This window comes from Myxine glutinosa, chromosome 1, assembly GCF_964187855.1.
Source record: "Myxine glutinosa chromosome 1, kmMyxGlut1.1, whole genome shotgun sequence".
NCBI classification, from domain to species: Eukaryota; Metazoa; Chordata; class Myxini; order Myxiniformes; family Myxinidae; genus Myxine; species Myxine glutinosa.
In genome coordinates, this window is record NC_136261.1 from 372,393,186 (window position 1) to 372,418,630 (window position 25,445).

At 45.5% G+C, this 25,445-nt stretch overlaps 1 protein-coding gene across 1 annotated transcript; it reads right to left on the reverse strand.

Annotated features, from left to right (window-relative positions):
• Nucleotides 1-9,501: 9,501 nt before the first annotated feature.
• Nucleotides 9,502-20,919, reverse strand: LOC137419544 (protein CFAP276-like). The gene is made up of 5 exons (XM_078771051.1): nucleotides 20,406-20,919; nucleotides 17,998-18,114; nucleotides 17,162-17,277; nucleotides 15,437-15,555; nucleotides 9,502-9,673 (listed from the first exon to the last, which is right to left on the reverse strand). The coding sequence occupies exons 1-5, from the start codon at nucleotides 20,478-20,480 to the stop codon at nucleotides 9,603-9,605; spliced, it is 498 nt and encodes a 165-aa protein (XP_078627177.1). The 5' UTR covers nucleotides 20,481-20,919; the 3' UTR covers nucleotides 9,502-9,602.
• Between the last annotated feature and the right edge of the window lie 4,526 nt (nucleotides 20,920-25,445).

Sequence of the window (25,445 nt, forward strand, 5' to 3'; positions counted from 1 at the left end):
CGGCCGCTGCTGCTGGACCCAAGCCAGGAAATATCGTGAAGTGCTATTTCTGCGGGAACCGGACCCATCTCAGGTCAGTTTGTCTGGCTAAGGAGGCGACGTGTCATTTGTGTTCGAAGAAAGGCCACTTTGCAAAAGTTTGTCGTTCGTCACGGGGCCGGCGAACTCGCTCAATGCTGAATGTGCTTATCTCCTCGCCTGTGGAACAAATGGCGCCTCGCGCGCCTCGCACGGCCTTGATTTGAATCGCCCCTCTCCGTGGGCCCCGAGCTGAGCGTTCGACCTTGATGAGACTTGCCACGCCGACTAAACAAGTCGCGCAATCACAGCGGTACGCGGCTCGACCGTCCTTGACAGGAATTCTTTCGACGCCCAGCCCACTTCCGGGTTCGGCTTCCCGATCGGCGTACGCCGGCGTCGAATCTCCGCGCATGGCACGAGTGCCCTCCAGTGGCGGCACGATCGACCTACGATCTACTTTGAATATATGACAGCAGGGATCTCCACGCATGGCTCGAGCGCCCCCTACCGACGGCCCGACCGGCCCACGTTTGACTTTAACTACACGAAAGACATTAGCGGGTGTCGGATCCACACGCGAGGCTCGAGCGCCACCTCTCGACGACTCGACTACTGCAGGGCCACCGGGACTGGCCAGTGCTGTTATTCCACTCATGATAGAGGGGAAATTTGCAAATGCTTTAATCGATACGGGCTCCACTGATAGTTACTGTATGTCGATTTACAACTTGTTCAGAAGCATGGCTGGCCGATTCTCGGGACAAAACGCAGAATTTTCATGGCTTCTCAAGGGCTGTGGCTCAGCACTCGGGGGGAATGTCGACTAAAGCTTGTGATTAAGGGTCGAATGTTTCCGGATGTGCATTTAATGGTGTTACCAGCATTATGTGCAGAAGTTTTGCTAGGACACGATTTTCTCCGGCGACATGGGCGTTTGGAAATGGAATTTGGAGGAGCTGATACTCTTGCTGTGTGTGCTCTTGCAGGGATAGAAATTGAGCCACTGTTGCTGTTTCCCAATATGACTACTGACTGTATACCGGTTGCTGTTAAATCGCGACGCAATTCATTGCGGAAGAGACTGCGCAACTACTAAAGGAAGGTATCACAGAACCTAGTCGGTCGCCCTGGCGGGCCCAGGTTTTGGTGTTACGAACCGAATCACACCGCAAACGCATGGTAATCGACTATTCGCAGATGATTAATCAGTTTACCCAATTGGACGCCTACCCACTCCCAGGAATGGATTCCCTGGTACGACAGGTGGCACAGTACTCGGTATATAGCACTCTCAATCTACGTAGTGCGTATCATCAGATTCCCATCTCCACGGCAGATCGCATCTACACTGCGTTTGAATCTGGCCAGAGGTTGTACTAGTTCACCGGGCTACCTTTCTGGGTCACGAATGGGTTCATGCTTCCAAAGGGCTATGGACACCTCATCAAAAAAATATGAATGATCGTTTTAAGGCCATTTTTCCCCGCGAGAGCGGAGGTTAGCCTTGCGGGCCCCATGACAATCATGATTCCCTTTTTGAGGCAATGTTTTTCTGGCCGGATGCCCTTCCTGACGCCAACCCTCAGTCGCCTCTTACGATTTTTTTTTGTTTGTTTTTTTGTATACTGAATCGAGGCTCGTGAAAGAGCTAAATATGGTGTACCTGGTGTACCTGGGAACGTGCTGGGATATGGTGTACCTATTCGAAATCGGGATACACACTGGGATCATTCATCCCAGCAAGCTGGTACTCAATTTGCCGATCTCGGAAGGATGACAGGCTGAGTCAAACCCCCTGGCGTTAATACAGCGATCGACCGGGATTCGAACTCAGGATCCTAGGATCCCAAGCTGGCACCCTAACCGCTAAGCCAACACCAGGCTTAGCCAGGCCAGCCACCAACACCAACGACCTCATCGCTAAGGAGAATTTAACCGATGTCTTTGTTTATCTGGATAATCTCACGGTTTGCGGGTACGACAAAGAACATCATCATGCTAATCTGAAGTGCTTCCTCGAGGTTGCGCACAAGTATCGACTAACTATGAACGAGGCTAAATTACGCTATTCTGCTCGCACGATAGATCTCCTGGGGTACACCGTGACCCATGGCTCTATCGCTCCGGGATAAGGAGCGTCTGCGACCTTTGCTCGACACGGCCCCGCCCTGCGATCTTGCTTCATTGAAGCGTGCTCTCGGGCTGTTTGCTCATTATTCTAAGTGGGTTCAAAATTTCTCCGAGAAGCTTTGCCCGCTTGTGGATTGCGATGCGTTCCCCATGAGTCACGCTGCTTAGGCCGCTTTTCATGGCCTGAAGTCCGACATCGCTGGTGCTGCTGTGTCGACGATTGACAAAAACACGTCCTTTATTTTGGAAAGTGATGCGTCGGACCACGCGATAGCTGTGACACTCTCTCGGGGGGGGGGGGGGGGCGCCCTGTGGCCTTCTTTTCAAGGACTCTCTCCTCCGCGGATTGGAGACATTCGTCTGTCGAAAAGGAGGTGTTAGGGATATTTTCCTATAGTTGTATGTAATAGATGAACCAAAAAGTTCAATGTCAGAAGAGAGTCACATATTTTAATTCCCGAGGAGGACAACACTTTCTGTCTACAAGGAAATACACAGCAAGAAACAATAACCTTTATCAAACCATATTACAATTCACAAAAATACATTTCAAGATTCACAGAAGGTCCCAAATGAAATCCTGGTACAGTAGGGATGCACAAAGAAATGCCACACCAAACACCAGCATGCATAGAGTACAGTTAACATACAGTGTAAACATACAGAATCGACCAGCCAAGTAAAACATCCTAAGTACAGCAAACCAACATCTTACAGACCCAGTGCTAATCCTGGCTATTTGGTCATCCGTTCTGATTTTTATACATTTTCAAGTGGGAGGAGCAAGTGGAGGGGGGAGGAGCGAAGAGAGGGGAGGAGAGCAGTAGGATTGGTTGGGCAAAGTTTGGGTGGGAGGGAGCAAGTGTCGGGGGATGAGGGTGCTCCCCGCTGACAGCAGGTTTGCATTTCAAATTTTTTAATGCGGTTTTCTGCTTTTCCATTGTCTCCTGCCAAACACCTCGGAGCCCCCGTCTCTCTAATCCCGTATGAAGACTTCAAGAACATCTGAAGGTCATTCTCAGCGAAGTGGATATATCTTTTACTCATTTTCGACACGACAAGAACAAAGACCACTTACTTTATTTCAAAGCACATTTTTTAAAACAATATTATCCTCAGTCATAAAATAATTACAGTGCCTTTATTATTAAAACTATACCAAATGATTTACCATTTTGTGGTTTTATCTGTAATTCATTTATTGTTTGCTGCAAGGGTTATTATACCATATTGCGAATTAACACACGAGTAACATGAGTTTTGATAAGTCATGTTAAAACTTAAAAATAGGCATGCAATTAAATAAGAAAAGTCCTTATTTAATTAAAACAGTCACTCAATAGCTATGGCAATCCCATCCTTTTTCAATCTGCAAACTCATCTTATCCCTCAGAAGTCAAATCATACTGCAATCCCACAAAAGATTTTACTGAGAATCAGAGAGCCAGAGAGAGCTAGCTTACATGGATTTTATACTTTATTATTTCCGAACCATTGTTCAGTTTAGTTTTATTTTAAAACTCAATACTGCACGCAATTTTTAGTTCTAAACATAATTTTTCTCAAAACCTAGTTGTAACATTAAGTTGAGAATGGACTTCGGAACTACCATCCCCCAGAAGTCACGTAGGCAAAAGTGGGAGGGGACACACCCTACAAATATTTACATCTAATTTATTAAAACAATGGTAGTTTGTTAAGACCTCAAGCTGAAACGATTTGTCATAATGAGCATTTGTTTACCAAGCGCTTTGGCAAGTAAGCCTCGATAACCCAACAAATCACTTCAAAGAGCCTCGGTAGACATTATGGCTCCAGTTGTATTATTTCATGATTAAAAGAAAACAATGCCCTTTTCTCCAATTTGCTTATATAACTCCATAAGACATACTTGATCTAACATTACATTATTTTCCAAAACACATCCCATCTGTATTACATATTCCCCTCAGTTAGAAAAATGATTTTGTCATGGCAATATGCGATCTGCCATTGCCTTATACGAAGAGTTTTACTTTTCTCGAGCAAACGAACCTAGTCAGTTGGAGATAGCTTGCCAACTGTAGAAAATCCCACATTCTGCATGGAAACCACAAAAAAAACTTGCAGACTAGGAAAGCAGGTTGTGGCTCATAAAAATTACTTGCTTCAATTGCCTCATAAAAATTACTTGCTTCATAAACTTACACTTCCACAGAGGCATATGCCATCGTCGAGTCGATCAGGCGTTGGCGTCCATATTTGCTCGGACGATGTTTTCAAATCATCACAGATCAACAGAGTGTTGCCTTTATGTATGACATGCAGCAATCGCAGTATGCTCAACGCATTAAGAATGAGAAAATCACTCACTGGCGGATCGAGCTCGTCGATTTCTGTTACAAAATCAAATATCGCCCGGGGCGGGTTAACCTCGTTGCCGATGCTTTATCACAGCCTGCGATGTGTGCGAGCCTCACCTCTTTTGAGGATCTGCATGTTCTTCATGACACCTTGTGCCATCCCGGCGTGACGTGTTTCGCTCATTATGTGTGCAGTCATAACTTGCCCTATTCCGTTGAGGATGTTCGTCGGCTCTGTCGCACTTGTTCCGTTTGCGCTGAACTCAAACTTCGCTTCGACAACCCTCCGATGGATACGCTGGTCTAGGCCACTCGGCCATGGGAGAGATTAGCGATGGACTTCAAAGGTCCCCTGCCGGCTTCAACGGCTTTGAGTAATTCTCATTAGCTACTCACGATCGTTGATGAGATCTCTAGATTCCCTTTTGCTTTCCTGTGCGGTGATATGTCTGCTGCTACAGTTATCCGGTGTCTGCGGAACTTGTTTTCTATGTTTGGGAATCCGGCCTATGTGTACACCGATCGAGGCGCGGTGTTCTTGTCCCAGGATGTGAGGAACTTCTTGCTCCAGCATAATGTCGCTTCTAGCTATACTACTCCGTATAGGCCACAGGCGAATGGACAGGTAGAACGCTTTAATGGCATTATATGGAGGGCTGTTACTCTGAGCCTTAAGTCTCGTGGACTAGGACTGGACCAATGGGCTTGGTCGCTACCCGGGGCATTAAGCTCGATCAGGACTTTATTGTGCACCGCTACAAATCAAACTCCCCACGACCGTATGTTTCGTTACCCGTGGCGTTCGAGCAGTACCCGATCTTTACCGGGTTGGCTTGCTGAGCCGGGACCGGCTTTTCTCAAACGCACGGTTCGCATGAGTAAATATGACCCGCTTGTAGATAAGGTGCATGTTCACCAAGCCAATCCCAAGCATGCTCGTGTGCTGTTGCCCAATGGATGGGAGTCTACGGTCTCGGTACACCATCTGGCCCCATGCGGGGATGTTGACGAGCCGGCTTATGACACAGTTGATCCGACAATGGAGCATCGACCGGCTTCCCCACCGCTACATGCACCCGATCCGGCTGGCCCTGTGGGGCCACCGCCGTCACCCGATTTCGGTGGATACTCTGATGCGGGGGGTTCCGGCCTTGGGGATGTGGTACCCGGTGGTTACCGGACCCGTGCCGGGAGAGAAATTTGCCACCCCGACCGCTATGGTTGGACTGACTGACATGGACCGTTGCTAACTGATTACTCTGCTACTATGCTTTGCTAGGTTGATTTCAGTCCTAGTGGTAGTGTAGTTTTAATGGAGGGGAGAATGTAATGAAATTGTGTCTAAGTTGAACCCAGGTGCTATGCTGGCTCCGACCACTGAGGGGCTTCCATAAGAACTCGGACGGACATTGCTCCGATTCATTCCTGTGACATTTATCCTGTGTGGTAGTGCATATACGAATGGTGTGTATTGCAAGATGTTCCAAGCTTGCTTGTTGCTTGTGCCAATTGCCAATTCATTATTACTTCTATGATAACGGTATACTGATATCACTCTTGCTGATTTCTTACAGGTGTTACTAGAGATCGATTCTGAATTAAACCTACAATTGGGACAATGTTGTACGTCTGATTTTTACAACACAGCTCATACATTTACTAATGAGGGACTGATGACGCATTCCTGTGACGTATGTGTGATAAAGTAATTCCATCATGGCTGCTCACTGAACGGGTGTGTCTCAATCATTCCCGGGCTTTCGGCTACTGTTACATAGTCCGCCAGTGCTGCAGGATGTCGGATGGCCCTACCAGATCGCGTACACGTAAATGGGCCATTTTAAGCTATCACCTTGGGTTGCCTACTGCCCTCGACGGGTGGATGCTCACGATTCAGTGATTAGGCAGTGGAGAGATGGTGGAGCGTTGACGATTCTCTTTCCCTGCGTTCACGTACAGGACCTCACGAGCGATCAAGTGGGGATGCGAGGCTTACCACGGCAGTATACGCTGGCCGAGCAGTGCCTAAGTTATAGATGCCTACGAGTCTGGGAATGGATTTAAAAAGATCTCCAAACAATTTGAAATCAATCATTCGACTGTCCGGAAGATCATCTACAAGTGGAGAAGATTCCAAACAACACTTGTTCAGGCCAGGCCACCCCAGCAAGTTCAGCCCGAGAGCAGACCGCAAGATGTTGAAAGAAGTCTCGAAGACCCCCAGAATGTCATCACGGGACCTACAGGTAGCTCTTGCCACTGTTGATGTCAAAGTGCACGAATCTACCATTAGAAAGAGGCTGCACAAATTTGATCTGCATGAGAGGTGTGCCAGGAGGAATCCTTTGCTGTCCAGAAAGAACATCAGGACAAGACTAAAGTTTGCCAATGAACACCTAGGCAAAGACCAGCACATCTGGAACAATGTGCTCTGGACAGATGAGTCTTAGGTAGAGCTATTTGGCCACAGTACCAGAAGACATGTTTGGCGAAAACCAAAGACGTTATTTGATCACAAGAACCTGATACAAACTGTAAAGCATGGTGGTGGAAATATTATGGTTTGGGGCAGCTTTGCTGCATCAGGGACCGGGCAGCTCACCATCATATAATCCACGATGAATTCTTCATTGTACCAGAGGGTGCTTGAGGATAATGTGAGGCCATCTGTCGGAAAGTTGAAGCTCAACCAAAGGTAGACCTTGCAACATGACAATGACCCTAAACACACCAGTAAATCCACCAAGGAATGGCTGAAAAGAAAGAAATGGAGGGTTCTGGAATGGCCAAGTCAAGCCTGGATCTAAATCCCATCGAGATGTTGTGGGGGATTTGAAACGAGCTGTGCATGCAAGAAACCCCTCAAACATCGCACAGCTGAAAGAATTCTGCATGGAGGAGTGGGCAAAAATTTCTCCCAGTCAATGTCAGAGACTGGTGGACAGTTATAAGAAACGCCTACTTGAGGTTGTTTCTGCCAAAGGGGGCAATACCACCTATTAGAGCCAAGGGTGTACTTATTTTTTCCACATGCAAAATTTGCATTTATGTTTATTTAAATTATACAATGGACTACAAAATGTAAATGTTTCATGATATTTGTTATATTATATCACTGTTATCTATCAATATTGTTGAAATGAAGATCAAATAGCTGTATGTTGAAATATGTTGAAAGAGTCAAAACTTTACATGGGGTTGACTTACTTTTTCACGTGACTGTATGTATACCATGTAGCTTTTTTTTGTTTGTTTTTTTGTATACAACATCGAGGCTCGTAGTTCTTCCAGCATTTACAGTGAGCTGGCATACATAATAAGGTCACTCGTAGATTATGGGAGTATAATAGCATGGAGGATTCAACCATATCTTATGGAGGGCACTGATGGCAGGAATGAAATTTCATGTTATCTGCATCGGCAAATATTATCCGGTAGTTTGCTGCTCAGGAGAACATGATTTAGCCTTAGCTCAGGAAATTTATTTTTGCCAGTGTTAATGTCTGGAAATTCCTCTGCAAACATAGCATGTCTCCTTCAGTGATGAGGTGAGGTACCTAATTTGAAACTTGGAGCCATCCTCTGCATGAACACGTCGACAGACTTCAGTGGCTTCAGAAAGTATTCACACCCATTGACTTTTTCATATTTTGTTCTTACAGCCTGAGTAAATTGAGATATTTTTGTCACTGCTCTACACATAATTATGTGTAGATCAGTGACAAAAAAAACTCAATTGTCTCCAAATTGTTTTGGGTCAATAATACCCCATAATGTCAAAGTGATTTTTTTTTAAAGTTTTTCTAAATTAATTAAAGATGAAAAGCTGAAATGTCTCGAGTCAATAAGTATTCAACCCCATTGCTATGACACTCCAAGTTGAGCTCAGGTGCATCCAATTTCCTTTGATCATGCTTGAGATGTCTCTAAAACTTGGAGTCCTCCTGGAGCCAATTCAATTGAATGGACTTGATTTAGAAAAACACACACCTTTCTACATATATAAGGTCCTACAATTGACAGTGCATGTCAGGTCTGAAACTCTACCATGAAGTCCAAGGAACTGTCCATAGAACTCCAATATAGAATTGTGAGGAGGCGTAGATCTGAGGAAGGGTATAAAACAATTTCTAGAGTGTTCCACAACTGGAACAACATTACATTGCATTTTCTTTCTTATTAGGTTCGGGATATTTGGCCAGTCCTATCTTTGTCGGTGTTGTGGACCATTGCATTTCTCCTTGAGGGCATCAAGGCAACCACAATTTAATAAAGGTACCGTATGTATACCAGAACAGAGAGGGAAGATTGATTATTCTCAACCTCGAGGTTATTAGTGATCTAGCTGGGTTTTTTATACTGCCAATCTGAAAGCAACAGTCATTCTTCTGAGACTACCTCATTTTCCTGAAGCTTGGTGTGCAAGGCTGAACATTTCTGCTTTCAGTTGGACGTTAACCACTATTTCTAGGAAACCAGACCAGTCTCCTCGTGAATAATAAATACTCGACCACCACAGTATGCAAGTTTATTTGGTAATCATTTCCAGGTTGTGATGAAATTGGTCATTTGGCCTGTCCTATCTTTACTGCATCTTGGTCAACTTGGTGATATAAACTGATCCACATCCCCCATCCCTCTAGTTTTTCAAGATATAATTTCTGAAGGCAGAGATTTCAGACAACTCCATTAAACAGTGAAACGCTTGCGATTAGTCTGTTTCGTCTTGTAAAGGCCTCTTACGAAAGGAAGACCTTCTCACAAGCTCCTGACTGGCATTATACATCCAAGGTACCCATTACACCTCTTCCAGTTCTCCTCTTGTGTATTACTGGCCTATTCTGGTGGGATTGTTGCAGTGAGGATATCAAGACTGCTCGGCTTTCATACCAGAACAGAGAACCTACATTTATGACTTCCTGCTTAGATGTTGTTATCCTAGAAACCTTCAGGGTCTACCCCTGATCAACTACTTGCCACTTAAAGTGAATATTGAAAAATACTGGCTCAGTGTATGATGATCAATGCTTTATTATTTAGTTTTCACAAAATGACAAGTTTGCATAAAGGTCATGATGAGTAAAACACACGTGTTTGTCTGTGGGCAGGTTACGAGCAGTAAAAAGCTCCATCTTCCTTTCTGCTGAAGCCGTTCTTTGTATTCGCTGTGTGATAGCTCTCTGCAAAAAAAGATTTGCAGTTGGTAATCTGATTGATAGTTTCAACGAAGGTTGATGTTCAACCCTCAAGAATGTCGTTTTTTTCTGAAGGTCGACGATGCCTTATCATTGTTGAGCAATCCTGCTAAAGTCGGCCCACCGATCCTCCTCGGCTCCTCCAAGACACGCAATCTTCCAGGTTCCCACTCCTGGTTCAAAGCTCCGTAACTGTCTGTCTCGAAGAAATTATTTTTTGCAATTCCATTTTTTTTTTTTTTTTTTTTTTTTTTTTTTGGATACAAGATCGAGGCTCGTGAAAGAGCTAACATTAATCACACAAAAAGACAGACACACAAAACACAAAAAACAAGGGGAGCGGCAGACAAGATGGGGAGAGAGGGGGAAGGACACAAAAGAGAGGGGGAAGAGGGGGAAGGACACAAACACAACATTTGAGAGCAGGGACATCGGGAGGAATTGGGGGGAGGTGGGAGAGGATTAAAACATATGAACACTGCAAGGACTCTGGGGTGAATTACCGGGGGGTAGAAAAGATCAAGGTTTTCGATGGGGGACGATAAGAGATGGTGGTGAACAGCTGTTTTAAAGACCTGGAGGGAGGAGTGGGATTGAAGGGAGTGGGGGAGTTTGTTCCAGAGGCGGGAGAAAAGGGGAATGAAAGAGTGAAGGTGAGCAGAGAGCCTAGACTTTGGCAGTTTAACCATAAGAGGCTTGCAGGCAGATCTTGTGCGACCTGAAGGAATATTGGGGGGACAGAGCACAGAGAGAGCTGGGGGAGCAAGGCCGGAGAGGAGTCGGTAGAAGACAGAAAGACCACCAACCTGCCTGCGGTGAGTGAGTGAAAGGCCCTCGGCGTTGACTACATCGCAGGAGATTCCAATGATTCTGAAAGCTTTGGCCTCAACAGCGTGAAGCCGAGCAAGGTGTGAGGCAGGAGCACCAGCCCAGAGGGGGGAACAGTATTCCATTGAGCTGCGGATGAAAGCCTTGTATGTGGTGAGGAGCTCAGGTGTGCCAAGGAAGGACTTCGCACGACGGAGGATGCCCAGTCGGCGACTGGCTTTGGAGGCCAGCTTGGAAATGTGGTTTTCCCAAGAAAGATCATGGCAGATAGTGAGACCCAAAAGCTTGAGCGACAGAACTTCTTGGAGAGGATTGTTGAGAAAGTAGATGGGAGGGTTGTCCAGTCGGTCCTTTCGGAGAGACATTGTAAGAGTGTGAGATTTGTCAGGATTGAAAGACATGTTCCACTTGTTTGACCAGTCTGTGATTTTGTCCAGGTCTGCAGAAAGTGAGGAGGCTGCAGACTGCCGATCTGAGGGATGAGGAATGGAGCGACAGAGAGTAGAGTCGTCAGCAAAGAGATAGAGAGGATTTTCAAGAGAGTCAGAGAGATCATTGATGAAGACCAGAAAAAGCGCAGGGCCCAGAACACTACCTTGGGGAACTCCAGCCTGAACAGGAAGAGGAGATGAGAGAAACCCATTCAGGGCCACACGTTGACTACGACCAGAGAGGAAGTCCGCCAGCCATGCGTGGAGATTTCCATGGATACCAAAGGAGGAGAGTTTGGAGAGCAGAGCAGGGTGCCAGACCGTATCGAAGGCACGTGAAATGTCAAGGGAGACTGCTCTAATTTCCTGTTTGGCGTTGAGGACCTCCATCCATTGTTGAGAAAGCAGAAGCAGCATGTCCAGAGTGGTTAACGGTCCGGAAATAGTGGTTAACGTCCAACTGAAAAACAGACGAAACAGACTAATCAACCAAAAGGTTCAGTTATTCAAGATTACAAAATGGTTCTCAATTGAACAGGGGAGAGATAGGACAAAGCCACTGCACTTTCAGCATTTCATTAAGTATTTACTGCTGCACCCAACGCATTGTGATGTCATGGAGTCACAGCAAACAAACACACTCTTGTTACAAGGGTATCTTCGAGAAATAAGGACGTAATGTAAAAAGTGCATGTTCTTGTAATTACCTCCGCCACCAAAGGTGGATGGAGGTTATGTTTTCACCCCTGTTTGTCAGTCTGTCTGTCCGTTTGTGAACAAAATATCTCAAAACGTTGTGGACGGATTCGGACGAAATTTGGCACAGATGTCCTGCATGTGACAAGGAGGAATAGATTCAATTTTGGTGAAAATTCGGATCCGGCTACTAAATTTTTGTCTTTGGGGTCTTGGGTTATGGTCCAAAGTCTTCAGGGTCTTTTGGGTCTTCGAGGTCTTTTGGGTCTTCGGGGTCTTTTGGGTCTTCCGGTTATTCTGGGTCTTCTGGGTCTTCGGGGTCTTTTGGGTCTTCCGGTTATTCTGGGTCTTTTGGGTCTTCAGGTGCTTTGGGGTCTTCAAGGGTATTTTGGGTCTTCAGGGAGGGTCGTCAAACGTCTGAGGTGTCTCAGCAGTCCAAACGTAATTTAGAGTTCACGGACTGTGTTTTGGGTTTTAATTTTATTTGAAGAAGAAGACGTTTGGTCGCATATAAACATATAAACATACATACGTTAGATCTATAATAATAAGATGGCCAAAAACGAGGAGTAGATCAGGGTATGATGGACTGGACCTATCTATGGTGATTCCTGTGATTGATTTTGATTCAATGTGATTCTGTATTGTGATTTTCTGGTCTACTCTGAGATACAAAACGTAAACTGTTCACCAGTCCACCTTTGGTGGCAGAGGTAACAAGGGTATCTCAGAGAAATAGGTACGTAATGTAAAAAATGCATGTTCTTGTAATTACCTCTGCCTGGGGTTGTGTTTTCACCCCTCTCTCTCTAACTGTCACCAGGATATCTCCAAAAAAATATGAACAGGTTAGATGTTGCGGACAGGTTGTGTGTGACAAGGATGAAGTGATTCTATTTTTGTGAAGATCCTGATCCGAATACTCAAATTTTTAAGTGATTCTTCACCATTGAGAGACGGGGCCAAAAACTATATACAGCACGATATCCCAAAAAGTTATGGACGGATTCGGATGGATCTTGGTGGACAGATTGGGAATGTGACAAGTACGAACAGTTTCGATTTTGGTAAAGATAAGGATACATTAATTATTTTTGAAGTGATTCTAAATAATTGAGAGATGGGGCCAAAAATGATAAATAACATGATATTTCAAAAAGTTGTGGACGAGTTATGACAAAACTAGGTGGATGAGTTGGTGAGCTGACAGGAACAAGCCAATAAGATTTTGGAGAGAGAGAGGGGGGGGGGGTGGGTGCCACCAATAGCGAGGTTGAAGGATAAACTAGAGGGAGACTTGGACAAATAAGGAAAGAGGGAAGGAATGAGGGGTGAGGAAGCAGAGCATCCATGTAGTGGACAAGACGGATGATGGAAGCAAACTCTCAAGAAGGAAAAATGCAAACGGGTAGGTTGGAGAGTGGGGGTTAACAGGGGTATAAATGGTCATAGTTTTGGATTGGGGATGATCTGAGATGGTGGGGAACAGCTGTCTTGAAAACCTGGAGGGAAGAATGAGATTGAAGAGAATATGGAAGTTTGTTCCACTGTGGGAAAAAGAAGACCTAATGAGTGGATGTGAGCAGTGATTCTGAATATTGTGATTTTCACCATGAAGGGGTCGATGGCGGACCACGTGCGCCCTGCAGAAACCTGGGGAGGGGGAGGGTGGACAAAGTATGGGAAGAGCAGAGGGTGCAAGACCAGAAAGGTAGGGGTAGAACACAGAGACCAATGATCTCTCTGCGACGGTAAAGTGATTGACCCAAAAACTCAGCTTCATTGGGGGATCTTCCAATAATCTTGGAGGCCTTGGTGTCCACATTGTCAAGCTGAGTAAGATGTGATGCAGGGGAGCCATCCCAGAGGAGAGAGCAGGACTCCATCAAGCTGCAGATGAAGGCCTTGGAGGTGGATAGGAGTTCAGGTGTGCCAAGGAAGGACTTTGTATGACGGAGGATGACCAGTCGGTGGCTGGCTTTGGAAGCCAACTTTGAAATGTGGATTGCCGAAGAGAGATCATGGCTGAGAGTGAGACCCAGGAGTTTGAATGACTGAACTTGCTGAAGAGGGTTGTTGAGAAGGTAGATCGGAAGGTTTCCCAGGCAGTCCTTTCTTGGAGAAATAGTGAGTGTGAGATTTGTCAGTATTGAAAGACATATTACAAGTATTTGACCATCTTGTGATTTTTCAAAGTCTGAAGAGATGGAAGAGGATGCAGCCTGCCTGTCTAAAGGATGAGGGATGTCACGGCAGAGTGTGGAATCATAAGCAAATCGATAAGAGGATTTTCCAAAATCGGAGAGATCATTGATGAAGATCAGGAATAGGACTGGGCCCAGAGCCCTGCTTAGCGGCACTCCAGCCTTAACAGGAGGAATGGATGAAATGATTCCCTTGAGAGCCACATGTTGGCTACGAGAGTAAAGGAGGTCAGTAACCCAAGAGTGGAGTTGGCCTTAACCCCGCTCGCCCCCTTCCCCAGCCTGGTGTTTGCTTCGCCGTCCGGGAGCTGGCTTGGGATCCGAGGATGCTGAGTTCAAATCCCAGTCGATCGATGTATTAGGTTGAAAAAGGATGAAAAAAAAAATTGGGTTGAAAAAGCTCCTCACCACATGCAAGGCTTTCATCCGCAGCTCAATGTCATGCTGCTCTTCCCTCTGGGCCGGTGCTCCTGCCTCACACCTAGCTCGGCTTCACGCTGTTGAAACCAAAGCTTTCAGAATCATTGGAATCTCCCACGATGAAGCTAACTCTGAGGGCCTTTCACTCACTCACTGCAGGCAGGTTGGTGGTCTTTCTGTCTTCTACTGACTCCTCTCCGGCCTTGCTCCCCCAGCTCTGTCTGTGCTCTGTCTCACAAATATTCCTACAGGTCGCACAAGATCTGCGACAACTCTCTTCTGGTGAAACTGCCGAAATCAAGACTCTCTGCTCACCTTCACTCTTTCATTCCTCTTTCCTCCCACCTCTGGAACAAACTCCCTCACTCTCTTCAATCCCACTCCTCCCTCCAGGTCTTTAAAACAGCTGTTCACCACCATCTCTTATCTTCCCCCATCCAAAACCCTGATTTTTTTCTACCCCTGTTAATTCACCCCAGATCCACTGTTTTGAAATACCGACTTCTTTCCTGGAAGTCCTAGCTCTGTCCATGTGTTTTATCCCTCCACCACCCACCCCCCTTTCCACGCCTCTTCCCCCCAAGCCCTCTCCCTCCCACAAATCTCCCGATGTCACTGCTCTCAAATGTTGTACTTGTGTGTTTCACCCTCTCTCCCCATCTTGTCTCCCGCTCCCTTTATTACATGTTTTATGTGTCCGTTGGTTTTTTTGTGATTAATGTTAGCTCTGACACCACACGAGCCTCGATCTTGTATACAAAAAAAAATAAAAAAAATAAATGAACGGCAGGGGGGTCGATTCAGCCTGTCATCCTTCCGATGTCGGCAAATTGTTGACTCAGCCTGTCATCCTTCCGATGTCGGCAAATTGTTGACTCAGCCTGTCATCCTTCCGAGTTCGGCAAATTGAGTAACAGCTCACTGGTAATTGGGGCACTGCATCAGCGGCACAAACCTGAATAACTGTACCTTTCGGTTTATGGGATTGCAAAAAAGAATTTCTTCGAGACAGACAGACATGGAGGTTTGAAGCAGGAGTGGGATAATGGAAGATTGCGTGTATTGGAGGAGCCGAGGAGGGTGAGAGAGCAGAGTGATCTCGACGGAAGGGGAGAGGGTATAAAACACGACGTTCAGCGTTTGCTCATGCCAAAGAAACTGTGTCTTACCGATTGTTCCCTTTCTGCTGTAAATGGAGCTCTTGGTCAGGTTTGTCCATTTCACGAGAGGGGGGTTCATGGGGTCATCATCCAGCACTAATTCCTTTGGTATGTTCTTCAAAATCCGTCTGAATCAAGAGGACAAAACAGTGCTCGTCACGAAATCACGTTTTACTATTTCACACAACATATCATAAGTTGCATTGCCCTCCATCTTTAGAAAACAATGCAAAATTTCATCAATAGGTTGCCATGGTGACGTGGATACCTTTTGTTCTCTTTGGCTGACAAAACCTACACGGACACACCAGGTGTGTAAGTATGAACATGTCCTGTATTTTTAGAATCCAGATTTTGTATGTAATAATGATAATGTATTTGCTTCTAAATTTATTGTGCACTTCAACCCGATTGGCTGATTCATTTTAAGCGTTGATTAATGATTGCGGTGATCATTCGAAGCATATAGATAAGAGAATGCCGTATTAGTCAGTTCCCTGCGCAGCATGAGATGGGGTATTGTAATCACTTCTGTGTGTGTGTGTGTGTGTGTGTGTGTGTGTGTGTGTGTGTGTGTGTGTGTGTGTGTGTGTGTCTGTGTGTGTGTGTGTGTGTGTGTGTGTGTCCGAGCCAAAACTCTTTTACCATTTGAGTTTTGTCATCAAATTTTCACCAAACCATTATTATGATAATACGGAGAAGGCAAGTTAACAATTTGGTCAAAAGGTCAAAGGTAAACGACACGTAAAATCGTCAATTTTCATCCGACTGACCTGAAAGTTTAAGAATTTGCATATTGGGTCACAGAATTCGTTCACCAATCAAAATCTAGAAGCAGATTGTTTTTCGGACTAAAAGGTCAAAGGTCAAGGTTGCATAAAAACACCAATTTTCACCCTATCCACCTAAAATTTCAGGAATTTGCATATCGGGTCACTGGATTGGTTCACCAATCAAAAGGTGGGAGTCAGTTGTTTTTTTATTTGATAAAAAGGTTAAAGGTCAAGGTCAATGCATATGATCATCAATTTCATTTTGCATTTCTTTGAAACTGTTTTCGTTATGTTGAACATACAGAAGAAGAAGAAGAAGAAGAAGAGGAAGGAGAAGATGCCGAATGAATACAAACGGAGGCGGACGGGCCTTGCATTTGCACATGCTTTCTAGTTCAATTTGTGAAAGTAGCATTCATTATATAATTAAAATTATTTATGCCTTGTCGTCCCCACACCATGGCAGGATGGCCTCGAGGTACGCACACTCACCTTTAAGCTGTCAAGCCTGGGTTTGAATCCTGAACCAGCTGTAAACTGTCATCCAAGTGTTTCACAGGCAGAATGAGTCATCAATTTGTGTGACATACTTCGGATGGATGCGAAATGGATGTCCCTTCTGCCAGCATTCGTTGGTGGACGGTAAAGATCCCACGGTGCCCTTCGCGAAGAGTCGGCGACTTATCGCCGGAATCCTGAACAAATTCCAGCTCTAATCACCCTTCTTTGAACTTGAGGCCTAACTCGCCCTGATGTCAATGCCATTCGCATCGAACCTCCTTCCACCATCTTGAGAACATCCGTCGCCATTTTGGATTTGCGTGGGATGTTTTTAATTTTACGATTAAACCACAAAAACGAGTTAAACTCGACTTAAATTAAACTACTTGCTGTTCCAATGAAAAATAAAGTGACCCATTTCATGACACTGTCCCTTAATTTAAGTTGGCCTCCCACTCACCCATGGTCATCCCCCAAAGTTTCCTTCTGTATCACAGTCCTGCTCTTGTCCTGCAGGCAGTCCGTGCTGTGATCGTACTGTGCTTTGAGCACGAAATCCAGATCGTCGAGCGGGGCCTTGGGACGAACAACAAGGACACATTAATCGATCAATGGTCAGTAACACGGCCGCGATGTTATTGTCAGGTCGATGAATTTGATCTTGGCTATTTGTTCCTTGCAAAATGGAAGATTTTATATTGTTGGTCTTGTTCGTTGTTCTGTATGTTTGTATGTCAATCGCCGACAGGTCACAATTTTAAACCGATCGTGACGAAACCTCACCAGATGGTGGAGTTGATCATGATGAAGAAGCCTATTGATTTCGGGGATAAAGGTAATCTTGAGGTCGAATTGCTAAAATTGTCATTTTTCATCCGATTGGCTTGAAAATTAAACATCAATTGCATAGTGCATCATTGAATCGGGGAAGCAACTATTTGAGGTCAAAGGTCAACTCAAGGTCAAACTTCTAAAATCATCAATTTTCATCTTAACCCCCCCCCCCCCCCATCCCTTACCCCTCCCCCCAAATTATTTGAACAAAAGGCTGATGGGATAGCTTCGAGGCACTCACCTCTCAGCTGTTTAGCCTAGGTTTGAATCCCGACCCAGGTATAAACTGTCAACCTGGTGGTTCACATGCAGGGTGATTCATCAATACGTGTGCCGTCCGTTGAATGTGTGTTCAGCGTACTGAAGGTATAACCAGGACCGAGGAAGATATCAAGCCCCACCCTGTCCCAACAAGCACGATGTGCTTCACCTCTCCTCTGCACCCAATCAGTAATTACGTACCTGGGGATCGAAGTAGTCAAACACGGCCCGGGCGCTGCTCAGGGTGTGCGTCGTGTGCAGACGCTTCCATGGTGAGTCCACTCGAAACACGACCGCACCTTTGGGGCGTGGATACTTCTGTGGGTCCAGTCACAGTACATCCATCACACACCAATATGGTCATGTTGGTTCATACATGATACATGCATGATCCGGAATCGACAAATTAAGTTTACACTGGAAAAAGTAGCTCAAGCGTAACACGTTCATACACCTGTATGAATGAAGACCCTTGTACAGGTATAATCAATACGAAGCATGAATGAAGACCCTTGTACAGGTATAATCAATACGAAGCATGAATGAAGACCCTTGTACAGGTATAATCAATACGAAGCATGAATGAAGACCCTTGTACACGTATAATCAATACGAAGCATGAATGAAGACCCTTGTACACGTATAATCAATACGAAGCATGAATGAAGACCCTTGTACACGTATAATCAATACGAAGCATGAATGAAGACCCTTGTACAGGTATAATCAATACGAAGCATGAATGAAGACCCTTGTACACGTATAATCAATACGAAGCATGAATGAAGACCCTTGTACACGTACAATCAATACGAAGCATGAATGAAGACCCTTGTACACGTATAATCAATACGAAGCATGAATGAAGACCCTTGTACAGGTATAATCAATACGAAGCATGAATGAAGACCCTCGCACACGTATAATCAACAGGAATCTGAGTGACGTTATTTGAAGACCCTCATGCAGGTACAGATATAATCAATAGGAATCTGAGTGACGTTATTTGAAGACCCGCATGCAGGTACAGATATAATCAATAGGAATCTCAGTGACATTATTTGAAGACCCTCGTGCAGGTAGATGCAGATATAATCAATAGGAATCTGAGTGACGTTATTTAAAGACCCTCGTGCAGGTAAAGGTACAGGTATAGTCAATAGGAATCTCAGTGACGTTATTTGAAGTCCCTCATGCAGGTACAGGCATATTGAATAGGAATCTCAGTGACGTTATTTGAAGTCCCTCATGCAGGTACAGGCATATTGAATAGGAATCTGAGTGACGTTATTTGAAGTCCCTCGTGGAGGTAGATACAGATATAATCAATAGGAATCTGAGTGACGTTATTTGAAGTCCCTCGTGGAGGTAGATACAGATATAATCAATAGGAATCTCAGTGACATTATTTGAAGACCCTCGTGCAGGTAGATACAGATATAATCAATAGGAATCTGAGTGACGTTATTTAAAGACCCTCGTGCAGGTGAAGGTACAGAAATAATCAATAGGAATCTCAGTGACGTTATTTGAAGACCCTCGCGCATGTACAGAAATAATCAATAGGATTCTGAGTGAAGTTATTTGAAGACCCTCGTGCATGTACAGAAGTAATCAATAGGAATCTGAGTGACATTATTTGAAGACCCTCGTGCAGGTAGATACAGAAATAATCAATAGGAATCTGAGTGACGTTATTTGAAGACCCTCGTGCAGGTACAGAAATAATCAATAGGAATCTCAGTGACATTATTTGAAGACCCTCGTGCAGGTAGATACAGAAATAATCAATAGGAATCTCAGTGAAATTATTTGAAGACCCTCGTGTAGGTAGATACAGGTATAGTCAATAGGAATCTCAGTGACGTTAATTGAAGACCCTCATGCAAGTAGATATAGATATAATCAATAGGAATCTGAGTGACGTTATTTGAAGTCCTTCATGCAGGTACAGGTATATTGAATAGGAATCTCAGTGACGTTATTTGAAGACCCTCGTGCAGGTGCAGGTGCAGGTACAGGTGCATGTACAGAAATAATCAATAGGAATCTGCGTGACGTTATTTGAAGTCCGTCATGCAGGTACAGGTATATTGAATAGGAATCTCAGTGACGTTATTTGAAGACCCTCGTGCAGGTGCAGGTACAGGTACAGGTATAATCAATAGGAATCTGAGTGACGTTTTTTAATGACCCACGTGTTGTCATTGAGGATTCCGACGTCCAGAAACCTTCAGACATCCTCCGTTGTACCCTTAATTAATTAATTAATTGTTTACATCGATCTAAGTGAGAACGTTCATGTTGGAGCTTGTACTGTTATACATCAATCCGATGAAGGACAAAGACGTTAATAGACATCAATGCACTTTTACATTCATTACAAGGACATTTGTGGACAATGAAGAAACACATCTCGTTTATGGATGGGATTTGAACTTCGGTCTCGCACACGGGATTCTCAGATGGAACAGCAACAGTAACAGATCAATGAAGATCTCCATTCGGCAGTGACGTCATTATCTCACAATTAACCAATCATTAACTCGTGTCAATAATTCATTGAACCCACTCGGCCCGTTTCGTGGGAGTGAGAGAACGAAGCTCACATTTTTAGGACGTTTCTCAATGACGTCACGATCGGTGCCAACTTTCGGCAGCTCGGGGCCGCTGGGATCGACCATTGTGCAGTGATTTCTCGATGTCCTGAGCGGTTCAAGGGGACGGCCAAGCTCGCGGGAACCCCGGCCTCGCGGGAACTTCAAGCTCGCTGGAACTCCGGCCTCGCGGGAACCCCGGCCTCGCGGGAACCCCGGTCTCGCGGGAACCCCGGCCTCGCTGGAACTCCGGTCTCGCGGGAACCCCGGCCTCGCTGGAACTCCGGTCTCGCGGGAACCCCGGCCTCGCTGGAACTCCGGCCTCGCGGGAACCCCGGCCTCGCGGGAACTTCAAGCTCGCGGGAACCCCGGCCTCGCGGGAACTTCAAGTTCAAGCTCGCGGGAACTCCGGTCTCGCGGGAACCCCGGTCTCGCGGGAACCCCGGCCTCGCGGGAACCCCGGCCTCGCGGGAACCCGGTCTCGCGGGAACCCCGGCCTCGCTGGAACTCTGGTCTCGCGGGAACCCCGGCCTCGCGGGAACCCCGCCCTCGCTGGAACTCCGGTCTCGCGGGAACCCCGGCCTCGCGGGAACCCCGGCCTCGCTGGAACTCCTGTCTCGCGGGAACCCCGGCCTCGCGGGAACCCCGGCCTCGCTGGAACTCTGGTCTCGCGGGAACCCCGGCCTCGCGGGAACCCCGGCCTCGCTGGAACTCCGGTCTCGCGGGAACCCCGGCCTCGCGGGAACCCCGGCCTCGCTGGAACTCCGGCCTCGCGGGAACCCCGGCCTCGCGGGAACTTCAAGCTCGCGGGAACCCCGGCCTCACGGGGATCTCCGGCCTCTCAGGAACTCCGACCTCCTTTGTTGCGACGCCGTTGCTACGTGACGGACGTTGATCGTGTTTGTTTCACAACAGCGTCATTCGGCGGGGTACTTGTCTGGGTTCGAATCCAGGACGCCCGTCCTGTCTTTTTCTTAAATCTTTTTCCACGTGGAAACGTTAAAGCCAGCTGTCCTCCTGTCCTAAAGTTTTTTTTTAAAGAATCACAAATGCAGTGTGTTATTAAAATAATATCGTTAAGTTCAATGAACCAGTTTTAGTGTTCCAACCAACGCTTGTCTCATCAGGGTGAGAATTTCGGTATACAATCATGATACAGGTATACAATCATGATACAGGTATACAATCACCAAACGATATATTGATTGGAGATTGAACACAATAAGGAGAGGGTTACTGGCAGATGGAACCCTTTGAGCTGGGAAGCTGATATTTGGACACAATGACCAAGTGATTTGGCTGTAAAAGATATTTTTGATTTATTGATTAATCAATTAATTATTTAATTATTCGATTTATTACTTAATTTTCAAAAAGTTACAGATTTGGATGAAAGGATGGTGGTTTCGGTATGCTATTAGCCAATTGATTAATATATTAATTATTTTTTACGATTCTTATTTATTTATTTTCATTATTAATCATTTATTTATTTTCTTTCTCATCTGGGCAATATCTCAGGCACCTTGTGAGTTGGGAAACTGATATTCGGACATGACAGTGACCAAGTAATTTGGCTATAAAGGATATTTTGATTTATTAATTAGTCAATTAATCGATCAATTATGTAATTAATCAATGAATTGCTTCATGTTTTTTATGTTACAGATTCTGATGAAACGGTGTTGGTTTAGGTATTATATTAGCCAATTGTTTAATAATTTCATTATTTTTTACAATTATTATTTATTTACCAGTATAAAGTCCATCAAAAATGACGGGTTGGAACAGTTTTTGACGGTACAGCTGCATGAGCATGCCAAAGTCTGAAGTCTGGGCCTAATGTCAGCTGTGCTTATATCTTCATTATTTATGAGACATCATACAGACGTAAATTAACACTTGTTTTACTCTGCGCGAATTGCATATCATGTGCAGCAAATTTCACCTCCCTGTGCTTTGTATTTACTGTGATTAATAAAATACCGCTTCTGTATACCGACATTGAGACTCAGTTTGCAAGCCACCGTCTACAATTCCAATGTAAAAGGCATAATTCATTCCTTTCTGCATCTCCTTCCTTTCATTCTTCCAACGCAAAATTGAAAACATCTACAACAGCTTGACCACCGCTGCACCCGCTCCCCCTCAAACCACCTGCCCCCCCTTATCCTGCCATCCCCTGTCTCAATTCTCCCCAGTCTCCCCTACTGACCTCTCTGAACTCCTCATCGGAATGAAAACTGCCACCTGCACTCTTGACCCCATCCCCTCCAGCTTTGTCAAGGCCTCCCTTCCTGCTCTCTCTCCACTTATCATTGCAACAATAAACTCCTCCCTGTCTACAGGCATCGTCCCACCATCCCTCAAAATTGCTGCTGTTACCCCCATTCTGAAAAAACCTGGACTAAACCCTGACACCCTAAACAACTTCAGACCCATCTCCAACCTACCCTTTCTGTCAAAGGTTTTGGAACGCGCTGTAGCCACTCAACTCAAACATCATCTCTCTGCCAATAACCTGTATGAAACATTCCAATCCGGATTCCGCTCCAACCACAGTACTGAAACTGCTCTCCTCAAAATCACCAACGACCTTCTCCTCTCCTCTGACGCTGGCAACCTCAACATTCTCATCCTCCTCGACCTCAGCGCCGCCTTTGACACCATCGATCACACCATCCTCCTCACCCGACTTGAAACCACCTTTAACATTACCGGCACTGCCCTCTCTTGGATTAAATCATACCTCTCTGACAGACGCCAGTTCATCTCCATCAATAACTGCAAATCCCCCACTGCTCCCCTCCCCCAAGGTGTCCCCCAAGGTTCAGTTCTTGGCCCCCTCCTCTTCATCCTTTACCTGTCCCCCCTCGGTCACTTAATCCGCCGTCATGGTCTCCAATTCCACTGCTTCGCCGATGACATCCAGCTTTTCATCTCCACCAAGTCCATCTCCACCGCCACCCACTCTATCCTGACAAACTGCATCACTGAAATAAAATCCTGGTTTCAAATCAACTTCCTCAAGCTTAACTGTGATAAATCTGAAATAATCATCATTGGCCCAAAAACGCTCACCAAGTCCACCCATAACTTTGCCCTCAACATCGACGGTTTCCCAGTATCCACCTCCCCTCACATCCGGAATCTTGGCATCATCTTTGACCAAACCCTTTCCTTCGACAAATACACTAAACAGATCACAAAGACAGCCTTCTTTCACCTGAAAAACATCGCCCGTCTCCGTCCATCCCTCTCCTCCATGGCTGCGGAAACCCTCATCCACGCCTTCATCACTTCCCGTCTGGACAACTGCAATAGCCTCCTTTATGGTTCACCCTCAACAATCACCAATAAACTCCAATACATTCAGAACTCCGCTGCCCGTCTACTCACCCATTCCCGGACCCATGACCACATCACCCCCGTCCTTTATAAGCTTCACTGGCTCCCCATCTCCCAGAGAATCCAGTACAAAATCCTCCTCTTGACCTACAAAGCCCTCCATAACCTGGCCCCATCCTACCTGGCTGACCTCCTCTCCAGACACACTCCCACCCGCAACCTCCGCTCTGCTGGTGCCAACCTCCTGTCCCCCCCCCATCCGGACCAAATTTAGATCCTGGGGGGACAGGGCCTTCTCCATCGCTGCTCCCACCCTCTGGAACTCGCTACCTCACACCATCAGAGACTCCTCCTCACTCACCACATTCAAAACATCACTCAAGACCCACCTGCTCAACACTGCATTCAACATTTAACCCACAGCATCTAACCCCTGACTATCTCCTCTCCTTCTCCCTCCTTTGTGCTTTGAATATTTCCCTATTGATTCTTCTTTTTTTTGCAATTGTTTTTATGTTTTGCTATGCATTATGTTTTGCACTCTGTCAAAGCGTCTTTGGGCTTCCTGAAAAGCGCTATATAAAATAAATGCATTATTATTATTATTATTATTATTATAATTACTCTTCTTTTGGGTCTTTGGAGTCCTTAGGGTCTTTTTTGTCCTCTGTCATTTGGGTCCTTGAGGTCTTTTGGGTCTTCAGCATCTTCTGTGTCTTTTAGTTCCTCAGCATCTTTTGGGTCATTTGAGACTTTTGAGTTCTCTAGGTCTTTGAGTCATTTGATTCCTTTGGGTCCTCTGGATCCTTGGGGTATTTAAGGGTCTTTGGGGGGTATTTTGGGTCTTTGGGGTCCTTTCGGTCTTCTCGGTATTTTCTATCTTTTCAGTCTTCAGGATTTTTTGGGTCTTCTGGGTCTTTAAGGTTCTTTGGGGGTATTTTGGGTCTTGGGATCTTTTGGGTCTTTTCATTCTTCTGGGTCTTTCGATCCTTTCAGTCACCGGGGTCTTTTGGGTCCTCTGGATATTTGGGGTATTTTAGGGTCTTTTGGGTATTTTGTTTCTCAGGGGTATTTTGGGTGTTTGGGGTGCATTGGGTCTTCGGGGGTCTTCTAGGTTCTTGAGATTATTTTGGGTCCTCAGAGTCTTTTAGGTCTTTTAACTGGTGGACACAGAGGCATGTTCAAAAATTGCCCATTAAACCCCCCCACTCAAATCCCACCTAAAGCACTACTCAAAGCATTTAAAACCTACCCTTCTGAAGGGGACACACACTCAGACACAAACACACATTTTGTTTTATATTGTAGATATAATTGAAACCTGACTGAATACGTCTATTAAATACATACTATTTGAATGTGAGTGCAGTACATCCATTAATTACATGCTATTGAAACATGATTACCTGGGTCTTTGGGTCGTCTGGGTCTTTAAGGGTCTTTTGGGTCTTCGGGGTCTTTTGTGTTTTGGCGTCTTCTGGTTCCTGGGGGTATTTTGGGTCATTTGAGTCTTTTGGCTCATTTGAGTATTTTGGATCCTTGGGGCATTTTGGGTAATTTGAGTCTTTGGGGTCCTTGGGTCTTTCCAGTCCTCTGGGATTTGGGGGGTATTTAGGGGTATTTGGGGCATTTTGGGTTTTTGGGATAATTGTGGTATTTGGGGTCCACTAGGACCTTGGTGTCTTCAAGGGTCTTCAGGGTCTT